This window comes from Opisthocomus hoazin, unplaced genomic scaffold (genome assembly GCF_030867145.1).
Source record: "Opisthocomus hoazin isolate bOpiHoa1 unplaced genomic scaffold, bOpiHoa1.hap1 HAP1_SCAFFOLD_90, whole genome shotgun sequence".
Taxonomy (NCBI): domain Eukaryota; kingdom Metazoa; phylum Chordata; class Aves; order Opisthocomiformes; family Opisthocomidae; genus Opisthocomus; species Opisthocomus hoazin.
In genome coordinates, this window is record NW_027448793.1 from 25,459 (window position 1) to 42,439 (window position 16,981).

General features: G+C 63.4%; 1 protein-coding gene across 1 annotated transcript; it reads left to right on the forward strand.

Moving 5' to 3' along the window:
- Positions 1 to 1,411: 1,411 nt before the first annotated feature.
- Positions 1,412 to 9,277, forward strand: LOC142359392 (MAP kinase-interacting serine/threonine-protein kinase 2-like). The gene is given in 14 exon segments (XM_075412013.1): positions 1,412 to 1,459; positions 3,506 to 3,544; positions 3,638 to 3,785; positions 3,932 to 4,029; positions 5,027 to 5,106; positions 5,633 to 5,706; positions 5,796 to 5,900; positions 6,239 to 6,294; positions 6,446 to 6,541; positions 8,064 to 8,264; positions 8,358 to 8,522; positions 8,626 to 8,669; positions 8,939 to 9,087; positions 9,090 to 9,277. Coding segments are annotated over 14 exon segments (1,422 nt in total). The 3' UTR covers positions 9,209 to 9,277.
- The last annotated feature ends 7,704 nt before the right edge of the window (positions 9,278 to 16,981 follow it).

The following is a 16,981-nucleotide window of genomic DNA, read 5'->3' on the forward strand; positions in this document are numbered from 1 at the left end:
TCTTCATCAGTGACCCGGATGAAGAGTTAGAGTGTACCCTCAGCAAGTTTGCTGATGACACCAAACTGGGAGGAGTGGTGGGTACACCAGCAGGCTGTGCTGCCATTCAGCGAGACCTGGACAGGCTGGAGAGGTGGGCAGAGAGGAACCTGATGAGGTTCAACAAAGGCAAATGCAGGGTCCTGCCCCTGGGGAGGAACAACCCCAGGCACCAGTACAGGCTGGGGCGGCCCTGCTGGAGAGCAGCTCTGCGGAGAGGGACCTGGGTGTCCTGGTGGACGACAGGCTGACCATGAGCCAGCAGCGTGCCCTGGCTGCCAAGAAGGCCAATGGCATCCTGGGGTGCATTAGCAGGAGTGTCGCTAATTGGGGCGCCCTCGTTAGCAGCGCTAATGTAGAGCAGGGCGCTGATTGCCCCGGCTGCGAGGGGGGCGGGATTTGGGGGGGCTTGGGGGGTCCCGACCCCCCCGCTCTGGCCCCACCGGCACTTTGGGGGGGGGGGCACACCCGAACTGCGGGGAGGGGGGCGGAGCGTGACGCGGTGCCCGGGAGGGGCGGGGCATGGGGGGGCGGGGCGATGGCGGCTCGGGAGGGGGCGAGCAGCCAATAGGCGGTGCAGGCGGTGACGTCATGCGCAGCCATTGGCCGAGGCGCCGCCGCTCGGCGCGTGCGTTCTGAGCCCGGGTCGGCGTCAAGCGATACGTGGGGTGGGGGGAGGGGAGGGGGGGACACCCGCGCCGTGACAGGCTCCCACGGTGCCACCCAGCCGGGGTGGGGCCGGGGTGGGGGGGGCTGTGCTGTGACCCCCTGCCGCGCGCAGGCCTCGCGGCTGAGCACCGCCCCGCTCGTGACATGTATGGGCTGTGGGGGGGGGGAACCCGGGGGGTGTCTGTGGGGCTCCCCGCACCCCGCCCGGTGCAGCCGGGGGGGGCTGTGGGGGTCCCCGCCCCTGGGCGCAGCGTGGGGGGTGGGGTGGGGGTGTGTCCCCGCGGGGGGGCGGTGTCACACAGCAGGGGCGGGGCGGGGGGGCGGAGCCGCCGCCATAAAGCTGCGGGGGGGGGGCGGGGGCACGTCCCCTCCCGGCGGTGCGGAGCGATGCGGAGCGGAGCGGGCTGCGGTACCCCCGGCAGCGGCGGCTCTGCGGGGCCGGTGAGCGCCGGGGGGGTTTTGGGACCAGGAGGGCTCCGTGCGGGCCCCGTGCGGGCCACAGCCCCCTGACACCCGCCCCCCCCGGTCTCCTCTCTCCACAGGTCTCGGCCTACCCTCGGCCCCCTCCCGATGGCTCTGCCCGCCCCTCCGCATCCCTCCCCCCCCTCCCGGTTTATTTTCCTGTTTTTGTTGGTTGGTTGGTTGGGCTTTTTCCTACCCCGCACCCCTCCCTTGTTTCTCCCTTCCCCCCGCCCGCAGCAAGATGGTGCAGAAGGAATCTGAGATCCCCGGTTTCCACCGCTCCTTCAAGGTAAGGGGGTGCTCCCCGCCCCCGTGATGCTCCGGGGGGGGGTAGGGGGTTGGGGTGCTCCGGGGGGGCATGGGAGGGTGCGGGGTTGGGGTGCGGGTCTGCGGCGGTTGGATCCCCTGCCCGGAGTGGGGGGGGGGGCACGGACACACATCAGCGACCTCCCCCTTCCCCCCCCCCCCCGAGGAGAGAGGGGAGCGCCCAGGGTGATGCCACCCAACCCGGGCCGCAGGACCCCCATGTCCCGCCGCCCCGGTGGTCGGGGTGCTCCCCGAGGGGGGGTCAGACACCCCACACACACCCCCCCCCCCCACAGCAAGGCTTTGCTCACCCCGCTGCAGCTCCCACGGGTGTCCCCCGTGGGGTGGGTCAGCGGGTGGGCTGCACGTCTGCGAGCAGGGGGTGGGGGGCTGCCGGGCCCAGCCTGGGACCTGTTGTGCGAGGGCCAGATCCTGGCAGGGGGTCTGTAGCCAGGGCACCAGGACCCCCGTGCCTCCCGGCCGCTGTCACGCGAGGGGGGTGCGAGGGGGGGGTCTGGGTCCCCCAAACGCTCTCGTCAGCCGGGCACCTTCGTGGGAGCTTTGTTTAGTTTGGCTCCCGGGGCTGCGAGGGATGCTGGGACCTCACCCGAAACCTGCCCGGCTTATTTTAGCTGACACCTAATCCTGCTCTGAGGACTTCTGGCTGGGGTTTGGGCCCCCCCCTCCATCCCCCCCTCCATCCCCCCCTACGTTCCCCCACCCCCCGGGTGGTTGGGGACCAGGACGGGGGGGACACGGGGGACACCTCGGATGCGCTGCCGGAGCCGCCGCTCAGCGTCTGCCCTGTGTGTCCCATCCCCCAAACCTTTTGTGCGCCGGTGCTGCGGCAGCGGGCAGGGCCCCCTGTCCCCCGTGTACACCCCTGGTGCCCCCCCCGGGAGGCCTCATCCTGCCCGCGGTGCAGGGACTTGGGCCCGAGCCGCTCATCCCCGCCATGACATGGGGGCCTTGGGGGGGGCTGGAGGGTGACACCGCACTCCGCAAACCCTGATACTGTCTTTTTTTAGGGGGGTGGGGGGGGAAATCTGGCCAAACGCTGCGCAGGAGCGTTTTCAGGCATCAGGAGTGGTGCTTGGTTGGGGGGAGATGCTCGTGGCATCCCCGCACCGCGATGGGGAACCCCCGGCCCCTCGAGAGCCGCCCCGGCAGCAAACAGGCGCTCTCGGGCTGTTTCTGGCGGCGGTGGCCGGGGCTGGCTGCTCCCGCGCCGCGCTGGGGCTGGCAGCCGGCCCGGGCACCGGGGCACCGGGGCGGGTTGGGGAACGCCGCCGGGAGCTGCTGCCTCCACCCAAACAGATTTCGTAACCCCGCGGAGGACGGGGCCCTTTCGCCTCGCGGCCGGGTGCCCCCGGCACTGCCCCGTCCCGCGGTGGGGTGGCTCGGGGGGGGCTGAAGTTCCCCATGTCCCCTTTGGGGTGCTGGGGGCGGAGGCGCTGGGTTTGGGGTGGGGGAGGCAGTGGTTCCCACACCCATCACCCATGCGGGGTGCAGGGAGGGTTGGGAGCGGGGCCCGATCCTGCCAGGTCACAGGCATCACGCAGCCACGGGCACGGCGCTCACCGGAGCGGCGCTGAGTGGGCTCCGGCCCCCCGTGACCTTGCGGGGAGGCGGGAGGACGCGGTGCGGTGGCTCCGGAGCCCGTCCTGCCCTGTGGCTCTTCGTCCTCCCCCCCTCGCTGTAGTTCAGGTCAGGGTGGATATTCGGGGCTGGGTTGGTACGCGCAGCCCCAGTCCCTCTCATCATCGCCCGCGTGCCGGCCTGGGGCTGCTGGCGCAGAGGCATGACCCCGCGGCAACATCCCCGGCAGGAGACGTGGTCAAACCCTTCCTCCTCCTCCTCCTCCTCCTCCTCTTCCTCCGGCTCTGCTGCATCCCTCTGGCAGCAGTGCCGTGAGCCGGTGCCCTGCACGAGCAGAGCGTGTGCCAAGGCCAGCGGCGTGCCTGGACCGGGCGGGCGGCGGCGGCTGGTCCAGCAGCTGCCGTCTCACTCATGTTCTTGGCCCTTGCAGGAACAAAACCCCTTCGAGCTGGCGTTTGACCTGGAGCCCGTCTTCGAGTGCCCTGGACCTCGGGATGTCGGCCCTCTGCATTCCCCCGAAGGCGTTGAGGGGCTGCCCCAGGGTTGGCGATGCTGGGGGGAGCGCAGGGTGGCTGGGGGTGACTCAGGCCAGTGGCTTTGCTCCGGTGCAGATGTGCCTTTGAGTCAGCCCATCGACATCCCCAGCACCAAGAAAAGGAACAAGAAGCAGCACTGCAGAGCCACCGACAGCTTCTCCGGCAGGTTCGAAGGTGAGCGGGGCTGCCCAGGGACCCCAGGGGTCCCCCCCCGGGCTGCGGCAGGGCTGGGGCCCTCCTGGTGTCCCCAGGCTCGGGGACAGCCGTGGTGTCCCGTGCCGCGGTGGGGCCGGCAGCTCAGGCGCCCTCTCTCCTGCCAGATGTTTACTGGCTGCACGACGAGGTGCTGGGAGAAGGGGCCCAAGGCAGAGTCCAGTCCTGCGTTAACCTCGTCACCAACAAGGAGTACGCAGTGAAGGTAAAGCTCTGCGGCTTGGGGCTGCAGAGCCGGCTCCTGCCCACCCCCTGTCTCAGTTTCCCCTTCTGCCCTCCACATCCTGGGCTCCTGGCTCTCCTGGCTGTGCGGAGCTGGCACAGGACGACGGTTTCACGGGGTAGAGGGGATGGAGAGGGGCAGGAGCGGGGCAGGGCCAGGCCACGCAGGTGGCACGCTGTCCTCTGCCACCGCCCAGCTGCAGGACCTTGGTCAACCCCCTTAGCCACGCTCCTATCCCTGTAAATTAGGGCAGACACGAGATTAAATTAACGCTTGCGCCGCGTCTAGGGACTTGGGGCAAGCAGGGGCATGTGGTGCGGCAGGGTGGCCAGCCCCCGCTCGCCCCAGGGAGGTCTTCGTGCCCCTGTGAACAATAGAGGGGTCAGGGGATGAGCCAGCTGCTTTGGGGTCGGGGATGGTGGTGCCGCATCCCTGCACCCCACAGGCTCCCAGTCACGGCGTGGGGGGGCTGGGACAGGCCCTGTGTCCAAACGCAAGGGACACTTGGCTTCCCCTGTTGCCCCGGGGTGCTTTTGGGTGCCCAAGGAGGGAAACTGAGGCAGGGGGAGGGCTGCATGGTGGTTGGGTGTTCAGTGTGCCCCGAAGGGCTGGGGGTCAGTGAGACCACCCAGCTCTCCCCCGTGGGTGGAGACCCCCTGCTCACCCCATGGCACGTCCACCAGGCACCCGCTGTGCCAGCGCCCGGCGGGGTGAAGGGCCGTGCTCCGCTGCCGGGGCGGCTGCGCCGGGGCTCGGCCGCAGAGCTCGCCTTGGCTGCGGGCCCCGGGAGGGAGCGGCTTGGCCCCGCTGCCGGGAACAGCCTGTTCTGCTGCCTTAACCCCTTCGGGCACCCCCCGCCTGCCTCTGCCCGGCCCCGGGGGTCCCCAGCGCAGGGTGGGTTGGGGCGCGGTGGCTGCCAGCCCCGGTCCCTCCCCAGCAGCGGTGCCTCTCCCTGAGTCTCGCCCGCTTTGCCTTGCAGATCATCGAGAAGCGCCAGGGCGACGTCTGCAGCGGGGTCTTACGGGAGGTGGCGATGCTGAATCTGTGCCAGGGACACAGGTACCGCAGGGCAGCCGCCGTCCCCATCCCCCACCGTGGGCACAGGGCGCGGGCTGAGACCGGGCTGACGCTCGAGACACCCATGGGCGGCAGGCAGGCCGCCCTCCTGCGAGGCTCTCCCTCCGCGTGGCCTCGCCGGGAGCATCCCGAGGCGACGTGGAGCCGCTTGCCATGACGACGGGGCCACGACGGCCGAGTTGGAGCGGTGCCGAGGGGCGAGCCGAGCTGCCGCCGCGGCGTTCGCCGTCCCGCCGCGGAGAGCTGCTGAGCGGGGCTGTTTCTGGAGCGGGGCGAGCGAGCCAGGAGGGTCTGCGAGCAATTAGGGAGCGGGGCCCGGCGCTGGAAGCCCCTCTCCCCACTGGAATGTGGCCGGGGGCCCCAGCCGCGTGGTTTCAGTCGCTGGAAACCCGATTTTCTCCTCCGTTGGCCCTGCCCCGGGGAGCCGTGTGGGGTGGGGGGCTGCGGGGAGGGGGGGACCCCGCGATCTTTTTGGGGGGATGCCAGGCTGACGCCGCTGTCCCCGCAGGAACATCCTGCAGCTGATTGAGTTCTTCGAGGAGGAGGAGAGGTTTTACCTGGTGCTTGAGAAGATGAGGGGAGGTGAGTGCGGTGCCGGGCCGGGGGGAGCGGGGGCGGCAGGAGCCCCCCCAACACCCACGAGCCCCCACTCCGCTCTCGCCCGGCCGCAGGCTCCATCCTGACCCACATCCAACAGAGAAGCCGCTTGAACGAGCTGGAGGCCAGCACGGTGGTGCGGGACATCGCCAGCGCCCTGCACTTTTTGCACAGCAAAGGTGAGCCGAGCCACCCTGGGGTGCAGCCGTGCCCCCCCCAGCCGGGGGGTGCTGCCCCCCCCTCCTGCCCGGGGAGCAGGGGCCGGTGCCGGCCGCGGGCGCGCAGGGTCAGGCCCGGCTGCGTCGTGTTGTCGCGGTGCGGAGTCTGCTCCTCCGGTTTGGCCGGGACTCTGGGCCAGCAGCAATTTGTGCCCTTCGCCATGACGCGGGCGGTGATTTGGGGTGGGGAGGGAGAGGTCCCTGCGCCGCCCCCAGACCTTCTGCTGTGGAAATCTTGGGGGGGGGGGGGGGGGGGGGGGCAGGCTTTTCCACTCATCGCCTCTTCTCCCCCCTCCCAGGAATTGCTCACAGGGATCTAAAACCGGGAAATATTCTGTGCGAGCGCCTGGACCAGGTGAGCGGGGAGCAGCGGGTGGTGCTGGGGCTGGGGGGGCCCTGGTTCCCCGCGGGGGATGCTGCTGCGGCAGCTGGGGCGCGAACGCGGGGCTGAGGGTACCTGGGGGCTGCTGGGGGGGGTCACTCACCGCTGCTCCCCCCCTCCCCAGGTCTCCCCGGTGAAGATCTGTGACTTCGGCCTGGCAAGTGGCATCAAACTGAAGGGGAATTGCTCCCCCATTTCCACCCCGGAGCTGCTCTCGCCGGTAAGCGTGCAGACCATGGGGCAGGGGGGGTATAATGTCGATGGGGGGGGTCCTGGGGGAGGGGTGGGTGTTGTGGAACGTCCATGGAGGGGGGAATGTCCATGGAGGGGCCCCCCCAGGCTTTGGGGCTGCGTGCAGCCCCCCGCTGCTCGTCGCTCCCGTCGCTGCGGGACCCCCCTCGGCGGCGGCGGGCGAGATGCGGTTCTGTAACGCGGGGGGGCCAGGCAGCGCAGGGGGGGCTGGCGCAGAGCCCGGGCTGCCGTGAGCCTTAGCAACAGCCGGCCCCAGCGGAGGCAGCTGCGCAGAGGCTGCGCTTTCGGGGAGAAGTGGGTCAGGCGAGGGGCTGGGGGGGCCACCGTGATCCCCCCCACTCCGGTTGTGGGTGAGAGGGGGCTGGGGCTGCTTGCGTGCGGTGCAGCCCCTGCAGGGTGGGCACCCTGAAAGCTTCTGGGGTGCCCCTGCGTTGCAAGGAGCTGTCTCACATTTGGGGGGGGGCACATACCAAGCCTGCCCCCCCCTGCAGAAAGCCCTGCTCCCCTTATCACCAGCAGCAGGGCCCCCCCCCATGCAGGTGTTGCCCTGTGCCCCGCTGTTTTCGGGGTGCTCACGGTGTTTCCAGGGTGCTCACGTGCTGGGGGGGGGCAGACCCTGGCCCACGCGGGGTGCCCAACAGCAGAGGGGGGGCCAAAACACCCCCCCCCCCCCCTTGTTCCTCCGCGTTTCCCCTCCCCCAGGGGGAGGACCTGAATTTCTGAGGTGTCCCGAGTTTCCCGTTCTCAGCAGCGGGGGCAGAGGGGGGTGGGTGCTGTGGTCCCTGCCGGGTGGAAGCCCATGCAGGGTTGCTGCGGGTTGGGCTTGCGTGGGTGCTTTTCTTCTTCTTGCGGTGGCATCAGCTGCCGAGGCCGGCGAGGCGTCTCGTTTGGAGGCCTCTCGTTATGTTACGGGGTGATTATCTGCTGGCTGCAGCTCTGCTCTCCCCTGGTCACGAGGCGGTGCGGGCTGCGGGTCGGGTCACGTGCGCTGGAAAGCCCCAGAGCCCCGGCAGCCGTGGGGGAACCATGGGGGAACGGGACCGCTGGCTCTCGCCTCGCGCCAGCGTTAACTCCTCCGGCACCGGATCCGGCGCCCGCTGCGGCGGCCCTGCCCGCGTCAGGCAGGGGAACAGGCAGAGCCGGCTCCGTCCCCGCCGCCTGCCCGCCATGTCCCGGGTGATGGAACAGACGCTGCCCCGCTGAGCCGGCCCGGTGGCGGCAGTGCTGGGGGGCAGTCCGGGGGGGTGTTGCACCCCTTTAGGGTTTTATTTTTTTCGGGGTGGCAGGGCTGTGACATCCCCCGCGTGGCGATGGGAAACCTGGCTGGGATGATCTGCCCTGCCAGGACCAAACCCGGGAAGCGGCCGTGTCTGCACCCTCATTTTGGAGGGGGTAGCCCCTTAGTTCTGGCAGACACCCCCCCCCCTGCCTCTCAGCTCTGCCCCATCGCTCCCCTGTCCTTTGGGGCTCACCCCCGCCTCTCCCCGCAGTGCGGCACCCCCGAGTACATGGCCCCGGAGGTGGTGGAAACTTTATACGGTTACGAGGAGACGCCCACCTACGACAAGCGCTGCGACCTGTGGAGCCTGGGCGTCCTCCTGTACTTCATGCTGAGCGGGTACCCCCCCTTCGTGGGCCGCTGCGGCTCCGACTGCGACTGGGACAGCGGCAAGTCGTGCTACACCTGCGAGGTGCGTGGCAGACCCCGGCAGTGCCGAAACCCGCCGCTGGTTTGGCAGCACCCCTCCCAGCTCAGCCGCTTTTTTATTTACCCCCCCACCCAGGTGATGCTCTTGGAGAGCATCCAGGAAGGGAAGTACGAGTTTCCCGACAAGGACTGGGCGCACATCTCCTCTGGGGCCAAAGATCTCATTTCCAGGCTGCTGGTGACAGATGCCAAGAAGCGGCTCAGTGCGGCCCAGGTCCTGGAGCACCCCTGGGTGCAGGGGGTGAGTGCTGCTGCCCCCCCGCCCCCTCCACTCCCCAATGCCGGGGTGGGGGGACACCCCATTGCAGGGTCCTCAGCTCTGACCTGGCTGCGTTTCGTTGCAGTGTGCCCTGGATAACACCCTGCTGACCCCCATCATCTTGCAGAGGTGAGCGTGGGTGGCCCTGGGGTGGGGGTGGGGGACACATTCCAGCCCCCCAAATCCTGGCTCCTCTCCCCAGTGAGCTGCTCTCAGCTCTGCGTGGCTGCAGCTCTCGCCATCTGGGCAGCTGTTGCTGCACGTGATTCGGGCTGGAGCCGTGTTTTTGGTGCCTGACCCATCTGGCGTGGCATGCGCGTGAGGGGACACCCCGATATTTGCCCCCCAACCTCCCTCCAGCCCCCCGCATCCCACCCTGAGCTGCTTTCTCCCTGCAGGAAGAGCAGTGCCAAAGAGCTCACCTCCTTCGCCGCAGAGGCCGTCGCCGTCAACCGCCAGCTGACATGGTGCGACAAGGATGAGGAAGAGGAGGCGGAGGAGGAAGCACGGCCCGTCACCATCAGTGCTACCTCATGGGCCATGCAGCTCTACCCCCTCCTGAGTCCAAGCTGGTGGCCAAGCAGCGGCAGAAGTGCAACCTGGTCAAGGCGGTGGCTGCTGGGCAGCACCTGGTAGCCCCCGTGGTCGTGGTGGCTGACCAAGCGTGAGCTGCACCCCTCGGACCTGCTGTACCCCACGTCCCCCCATCCTCCTTCTTTCTTCCCGCCCCCCCCAACCCCCACCATTTCTGGCTAGTGACAAGATCAGGACTCGTCCCTGTGGCTGGTTTCCAGGGTTTTGCTGATCTTGTAGGTCTGGGGTTGGGAGGGTTTCTTGAAGATCTGTTTTTTAAGGTATTAAATCATTAAGGTTGCTTCACCCAGGACATCTGACTGACACATGGACTTTTGTTTCCCCGACTCTTGGTTTCTCCTCTGAGATTTTTTCCTCCCTCCCTGACACCAAAGGACTCTTTGTATCCGCGGCCGCTTTGCCGAGTTCAGCTCATTTCATGCTGTGAACAAAAGGCCCTCGGTCGCGTTTTCGACAACGGGAGTTGCGTTTTAACCTCGTCCCTCCCTTCGGAGCTGCGGGTCTTTCTCCGATGTTGGGGTCGATCCCACAAACCCCCCCTCCCGGGGGTCTGGGAGGCATCTCCCGGGCGCAGGGACCCCCGCCGTCCCGTGCTCGGGGGCATCCCCGGCTGCGCTTCGAGGGGCTGCGGCGGGCAGGGAGCAGCTCGGGCCGAGGAGAGACGGTGCCAGCGAGGGAGCAGCTCCCCGTCCCACTGAGCCGCCCTCTCTCCTCGGCAGCCTGCTTTCAGAGTAAGCTGTGCACCCCTTTTTTTTCTTTTTTTTTTTTTTTTTTTTAAATTGTTGTTTTTAAACTGCTAGCTGTGCTTTTCTGCAGGGCATGGAGAAATGTCTTCCTTTCCCCCTGCGCTCCGGCCGGCGGCTCCCCAGGGGTAAGGTCAGAGCCGGGGGGATGCTCAGGCGCCTGGGGCCGTGCTCTTGCGCTGGGTCGGGCGTTGCACCCCTGTTTGTGGAGGGGGGGGCTCACCAGTGGCTGGTGGAGGTGCAGGGCAGGATGAGGTCTCCAGGGCGGCTGGAGCAGCCAGAAAATATTACCCCTGCGGGAATAGCGGGGTGCTCTGTGGGAAGGGAAGGACCCCCCTTTAAAGAGCGCTGGGACTCGTTGCAGGGCGGTGTGACCTGGCGTGGCTTCGGGCTGTCCCCGAGGCTGCCGTGGCCGGAGGGTCTGGGGGTGCCGAGGGTGCCGAGTGCCCCAGGATGTGCCGGTGGGCGAGCGGCAGGGCTGGTGGCAGCACCCGAGGGCCACGGCACTGGGGAGCAGCTTGGGAAGGGCTCGGGATGCGGGGCCGGAGGGTTTGGGGTCGCGGCGGCAGTGCAGGGTGGGACGGGCGGCTGGGGAGAGCTGGGCATGCGTGTTCATGTGTGTGCATCTGTGTTCATGTGTGTTCATGCATGGAGTCACGCTTTCCTCGGAGCTTGCTTTGGGGAAGGGAGGGAATGCTCGCGGGGGAGGGCCTGGGGGTGCTGAACTGGGACGAGGCCCTTGGCTGGTTTCTGCGGAGCGGGGCCGGATCTGTCCGGGTGAGCCAGCAGCGCCCGTGCTGGGGGCCGGGCTGGCCTCCAGCTCGTCCGAACCCCCCCTGGCACCACGCCGGAGGGGCAAAGCCCCGCTGCCTGCCGCGCGTCGTGCCACCGAGCTGCGCCCGCCGCCGTCCCCGCGCCTCACCGGGAGGGAGGGTGCCCCTTCGTTAGCGATCTCCTCTCCCTTCCAGCTTAAATGCTTTGAGCTGTATACTCTGAAAAAGCAGCCTCGGCCCATCGCGTGCACAGGGGAAGGCTTTGGGAGGTTGCTGTGAGCCGGGGAAGAGACTCCCCCCAGGTCTTCAGCCGAGGACAGTCACTGTCTCTGGAAGCAAAACAAAGTTCTCCTTTTTGTTTGAAGACTGCTGACAGCAAAACTATGCAATATCTGTTGTTTTTTGTTTCAGGGAGGTGTGTGTGAGTGAGCTTGGGACATGGTGATCTCGGGTGTTGATGGAGCTTGGGGCAGGGACCGTCTTTTCTGGCCCTTCCCGGCCCTTCTGCCGAGCGGCGTCGGTGGGTTGGGAGGGTGCTCCCCCCAAAACCGCCTCTGCCCTCTCCCCTGGGTGCCCCCGGTCCCACCACACAGGGTGGGGAGGAGCCGGGAAGCAGCGAGGGGAGACCCCCAGCACAGGCACCGCGACACCCCAGAGAAGCCTCCTTTAAAGGAAAAAAAAGAAATCCATCTTGATTGTACATTGTTACTTTTTATAGCTTATTTTGTCTTATCAGTTGTCGATAATTCCTTATTGTCTTATAGTAAGAAATACCGAACGCTGTACAGTACGCGATGCCTTGAGCTGGTGTTGTGGAAGCTGTTGTTAATGCTGCACGCCGCAGCCTTTTTTAAAAAAGAAAAAAATCTCGGGAAGGGGATGGCAGGGGGAAGTCTCTCCCGTGTTTTTTTGGCCCCCGTGCTGGTGTTGGCAGACTGAATTTCCCTCTCTTCCCGTGCGTAAGGCCGAGCTCTTCCACAGAGAAATGCGGTACACGCTCTGCCTGCGGCGGGTGCGTGGCCGGGGGGCCGCGCACTGGGCCGGAGCTCGTCCCCGTGGGCGCGTTGCCCACGCGTGGGCATCCTCGGCCGGGTCTTTGCGGCGAGGCGGTGGACGTGCCGGCGAGCATCCGAGCTCTTCGCTGGTCGCTCGGCCCAGGCTTGGCTTTGTGTTGCGGCTCGGGGGGGTCGGTTTTGGACCCGGCGCTCCTGGCGTGGCACTCGGGGTCTGGAGGGGACCTGTGCCGCGGGGCTGGCGAGCTCCTGGCAGCTCCGGCGTGCGGGGCAGGGTCGGCGTCTCTAGAGAAGTTTTAAGGAAGGGAAGGGACCGGCATGGCTGAGCCGAGACCGTCTGGTCAGACCAAAGGGCAAGAGGGAACTGCCCTGGCAGTGGAAGCAGGGACAGGTGTCTTGGGAAGAGTATAGGGATGCTGCCCGGTTGTGCAGGGACGGGGTCAGGAGGGCCAGGGCGTGGCTGGAGCTGAACTTGGCAAGGGATGCACAGAATAACCAGAAGGGCTTCTACAGGTACGTCAGCCAGAAAAGGAAGGTTAAAGAAAGCGTACCCCCCTGATGAACAAGAGTGGTGACCCCGTATCAACAGACGAGGAGACGACTGAGGTACTCAGCAACTTTTTTTGGCTCAGTCTTCACTGGCAGCCTCTCTGCTTGCCTGTCCCGAGTCCATGGACTGCAAGACGGGGACCGGAGGGGCAAAGCCCCCCCCACTCTGAGGAAAGGTTCGTGACTACCTGAGGAACCTGAACAGACATAAGTCTATGGGACCTGATGAGATGCATCCCAGAGTCCTGAGGAAATTGGCTGCTGTAGTTACCAAGCCACTCTCCATCATATTTGCAAGGTGATGACAATCACATGAAGTCCCTGGTGGCTGGAGGATGGGAAACATCGTGCCCTTTTTTGAAAAGGGTAGAAAGGAGGACCCTGGGAACTACTGACCTGTTGGCCTCGCCTCTGTGCCTGGGAAGATCATGGAACAGATCCTCCTAGCAGCTATGCTAAGGCAGGTGGGGTCAGGGAGGTGATTTGAGACAGCCAGCATGGCTTCACCAAGGGCAAGTCCTGCCTCACCAACCTAGTGGTTGGTCTTTCTATGGTGGAGCGACTGCATCAGCGGACAAGGGGATGTCATCTACCTGGGTTTCTGTAAAGCCTTCGACACGGTCCCCCACAACATCCTTCTCTCTAAATCGGGGAGGTATGGATTTGACGGGTAGACCGTTCAGGTAGATAAGGAGTTGGTTGGAAGGCTGCAACCAGAGGGTGGTGGTCAATGGCTCGATGTCCAGATGCACAGTGGTGACAAGTGGTGTCCCTCAGGGGTCTGCACGGGGACCGGCACTGTTTAATATTTTCATCAATGACTTAGAGAGACCGAGTTCTCACTGAGCAAGGTTGCAGACAACACCAAGCTGAGTGGTGCAGCTGACACGGCACAAGGACGGGATGCCGTCCAGAGGGACCTGGACAAGCTGGAGAAGTGGGCCTGTGTGAACCTCATGAGGTTCAAGAAGGCCAATTGCAAGGTCCCGCACCTGGGCCAGGGCAAGTCCCCACTATCAACACGGGCTGGGGGATGAAGGAATTGAGAGCAGCCCTGTGGAGAAGGACTTGGGGGTCCTGATGGATGAAAAGCTGGACGTGATCTGGCAGTGTGCGCTGGCAGCCCAGAAGGCCAACCGTGTCCTGGGCTGCATGAAAAAAGGGTGGCCAGCAGGGTGAGGGAGGGGATTCTGCCCCTCTACTCTGCCCTGGTGAGACCTCACCTGGAATCCTGCATCCAGCTCTGGAGCCCCAGCACAAGAAGGACATGGACCCGTTAAGGCTGGGTTGGACTGGGCTCTGAGCAAACTTCTCCAGCTGAAGATGTCCCCGCTCATTGCAGGAGTTTGGACTTGATGAGCTTTAAAGGCTCCTTCCAACCCAAAAGGTTCTATGATTGTGTGATGTCTAAGGACTCTTGTCCCTGTCCAAGAAATTGCTAAGAGTGAAATCACCAGGATCTTCCCGCAACCCCCTACAAAAGTTTGAAATAGAATATAATCGAATAATTCCGGCTGGAAAGGAAGCTGAAACCATCATCTGACGCGGCTGCCTGACCGCTGCAGGGCTGGCCGCAGGCTGAAGCCTGTTGTTCAGGTCACTGGAGACCGCAGCACCGGGAAGAGGGGGCGGGAGCAGCGCTGGTGCCATCGTGAATAGCACCGGGCGGCGGGCGCTGCGCCTCGGCCCGCGGCTGCCCGGCGCCGGCTGCCCCGGGGCCCGCGGCGGGTGAGGGAGGGGCGGCCCGGGCTCCGGCCGGAGCCGCGCGGCGAGAGGGCCCGGCTGGCGGCCGGAGGGCCCGGCGGGGAGCGAGGGCGGCCGAGCCGGGGCGGTGCGCGGCGCCTGCGGGAGCGGGTCCCGGCGAGGGCCGGGCGGCCGGGCCGGGGGGCCCTTCCCCGGCGGGGGCTCCGTGCCCCGGGCCCGGCGTGTTCCTCCGGGGCCCGTTCGCCTGGGGAGGCCGCGGGCGGGGCGGGGCGGGGCGGGGGAGGCGTTCGCTGCCGCCGGGCGTGGAGCTTGGTGAGGGGGGGGAGCGCTCGCCGGTGCGGCCGGCGGCTGCGGGAGCGCGGGAAGGCGGCGAGCGGCGACGGGCGCTGCCCCGCGGCTTCCGGCCCCGCGCGCTGCCGCGGGGGGTTCGGTTCCCGCCGGCGTGCGGGGCGCGGGGCGTCTGCGGCGCGGGGGGGCGGGAAAAGGTTTCGAACTGAGATGGTTCGGGGTGGGCGCCGCAGGGGCGAGGGTTGGCGGGGCTCTCGAGTTATGGTGATTGATCTGCGGTGCGGTCCTGGGGTGTGTAGGGCAAAATAAGTGACGGCAGGCGTGGGGGGATTGTTTAAATTCATGGAGTTGTTAGTGTTTAGCGTTACGGAATGCATTTTAAATTAAAAATTTGTACTCCGTAATGCAGCAAAATGAGTTGAAGATTTCTGTTTTCTGTTTGCTGATAGGAGGAAGAAGAAATGGTGCCATAATGGCGGTGAAAGCAGTGCGGTTGAAGAAAGGACTCTTATTTCACCTGAAACTGGAGGAAGAGGTCTTATTTTTAAAGATCAGAGGATAAGGTAACGTAACGATAGCAGATTAGTGGGGGAGAAGCTGGAATTGCGAGTATAGAAAATGCTTCCCGCAGGTCAGCACAGACAGCATGGCCAGAAGTTTCCAGCAATTGGGAGGAAGAATTCGGGGTTCAGTTCCCCGTGGTGCTTTTGTAGGTTATGTACAGCTGAGCAGGTCTGGCTTTCGTGTTGTAGTTTATCTGTCAGTGCACGGGAAACAGTATTTCTTGAATATTTTTATATCAGTGGGACTTTTTTTTGTAAGGCACGTTGAAGCCTTTAGGGTTTTTGTCCTAATTAATGAGAAGCCGTAGTGAGTCCGTGATGTCTTCTGGGTTTAAAGCTGCTCATGTGCTGTCCGGATTGAACCAGAATCCCAATACACCGTTAGCTTTTCAAAGTTTGAGCTGCATCCCAGTTTTGTGCGCTTGGTTTTTGTGGTTTTTCATCATTTTTTCTTCTCGGTTGAGTCTCTGGGAACGCTACTGTGGTTGCAAGCCACTAGTCTTGACCCCTTTTAGACTCCGGAGAGAATATGAGTGTCTGTGCTGTTAGAAAAACCTCCTGGTAAGTGGCCGTGGTGTTTTGTTTTTTTAATCTTTCTTAGAACTGCTGTGCATGTTGTGTCTTTGTCTGATTTGGGAATTTTAATAGCTTTTCTGGTCTGGTAATAATTGTAATTTCATTCAGCAAAGGGTGTGTTCAGTAGATTAGTGGCTCGTGTCACTGTGTGTTTTCTGTAGCAGCCATGCTGCCTTTCGTGTACAAGCATTCAAAACACACAAGTTTCACAGCGTGCTGCTGTCGACTGCAGTCCAAAAGATGCTCGTGGAGGACTGCCCAAACCATCGCATGAGTCCAAATTAAGTTTACTAGCTAATCAAATCTCTGGCTTCACTTCATAGCTCTTTTAGTTTATGCGAGTGATTAAATTAATGGACATTTACTTCTTCATTTCAGCAATCGCATGATGGCCATGATTCCGGCAGACCATTCCAGAGCAGCATTTCGTCGTGTGCACCGAGTGTTGCTCATCGGACAACCAAAAGTGTGGATTCAAGTGATGAAAGCTTTTCTGAATCTGCTGATGACAGCTGTTTGTGGAAAGGAAAACGGCAGAAATGTTTCAGCTTTCCTCCTGCGAAATCTGAGCCTTTTCAGCTTGGCCAGAAGCACCAAAACCAAACTGCTCTCGGTGGGTGTGGTGCTCCAGGAGCAGAATCGGGATGCAGTGGCTACTGAACTTGGGATTCTAGGCATGGATGGTAGTATTGACAGAAGCAGGCAGCCTGAGACTTACAGTTATTTCTTGGCTAAAAAGCTGATGAAGGAAGCTCAGCAAAAGGAGGCGGAGACTTTAGGTAAAGAACTGGATGAATACATGCACGATGACAAGACAACATTGCCAGTGGAAGAGGAAAATGGGCAAGGCTTTCTCAAACGGGAGCGGCCTGTGAAAGATAGACTGGGTGAAAGACAAGAAATGAAATATAAAGGAAGGTATGACACAACAGAAGAAGATTCAGAGGAAAAAGTGGCAGATGGCTTATCGGTAAGTTTAGTAACCCCATATCTTCACTTCCTTAAGTATTGGTAAACTGCTGATGGAGTAGTAGTTTTCCTCCTCTTGGGGGAAAAAAGCTTTCTTTCTGCTAAATATGTAAGGTGTTTTACCAGATTACAAAAAGTGTGAGTGCCTTGTGTGTATTTCCAAAATCTGGGATTAAAATGCAGCATTAGGGCTGGTACCTTGTAGAAGCATCCAATAGTACTGTTCTAATTTCTTTTTTTTTTTAAAGATCCACCAGATAGTTTGTTATTTGAGAACAGTGGCAAGGAAAAACATTGTTTGTCACGATACAGATTTAGTAGTGACATTTTTAGGAAACACCCCGTGAGTAAAGATGTGTGTTTGGAGTTGGACACCAGTGAACACCTGCAGTGGTCACCATGAAAGTCTGGCTAAGTTATAAACCTTTGGAACTGTAGGTGACTGGGCCTGTGTACTGTTTTGGAGAGCACAGCTTCTGAAATCCCTGTTCTTTACGTGGAACCTGCTTGTCTGAACAAAATGTTTTGCTGCTGTAGTAATGAAGGGCTGCACCAGGATGAGACAGCAGAACTGAAATCCAGCCTTGCCTCTGCTCTGTTGAGAAGCTGAGCTGCAGTTCTGTGCTAGGTCATGGAAGCCGCTGTTGGGGTTACCAAGCTCCAGCCGTG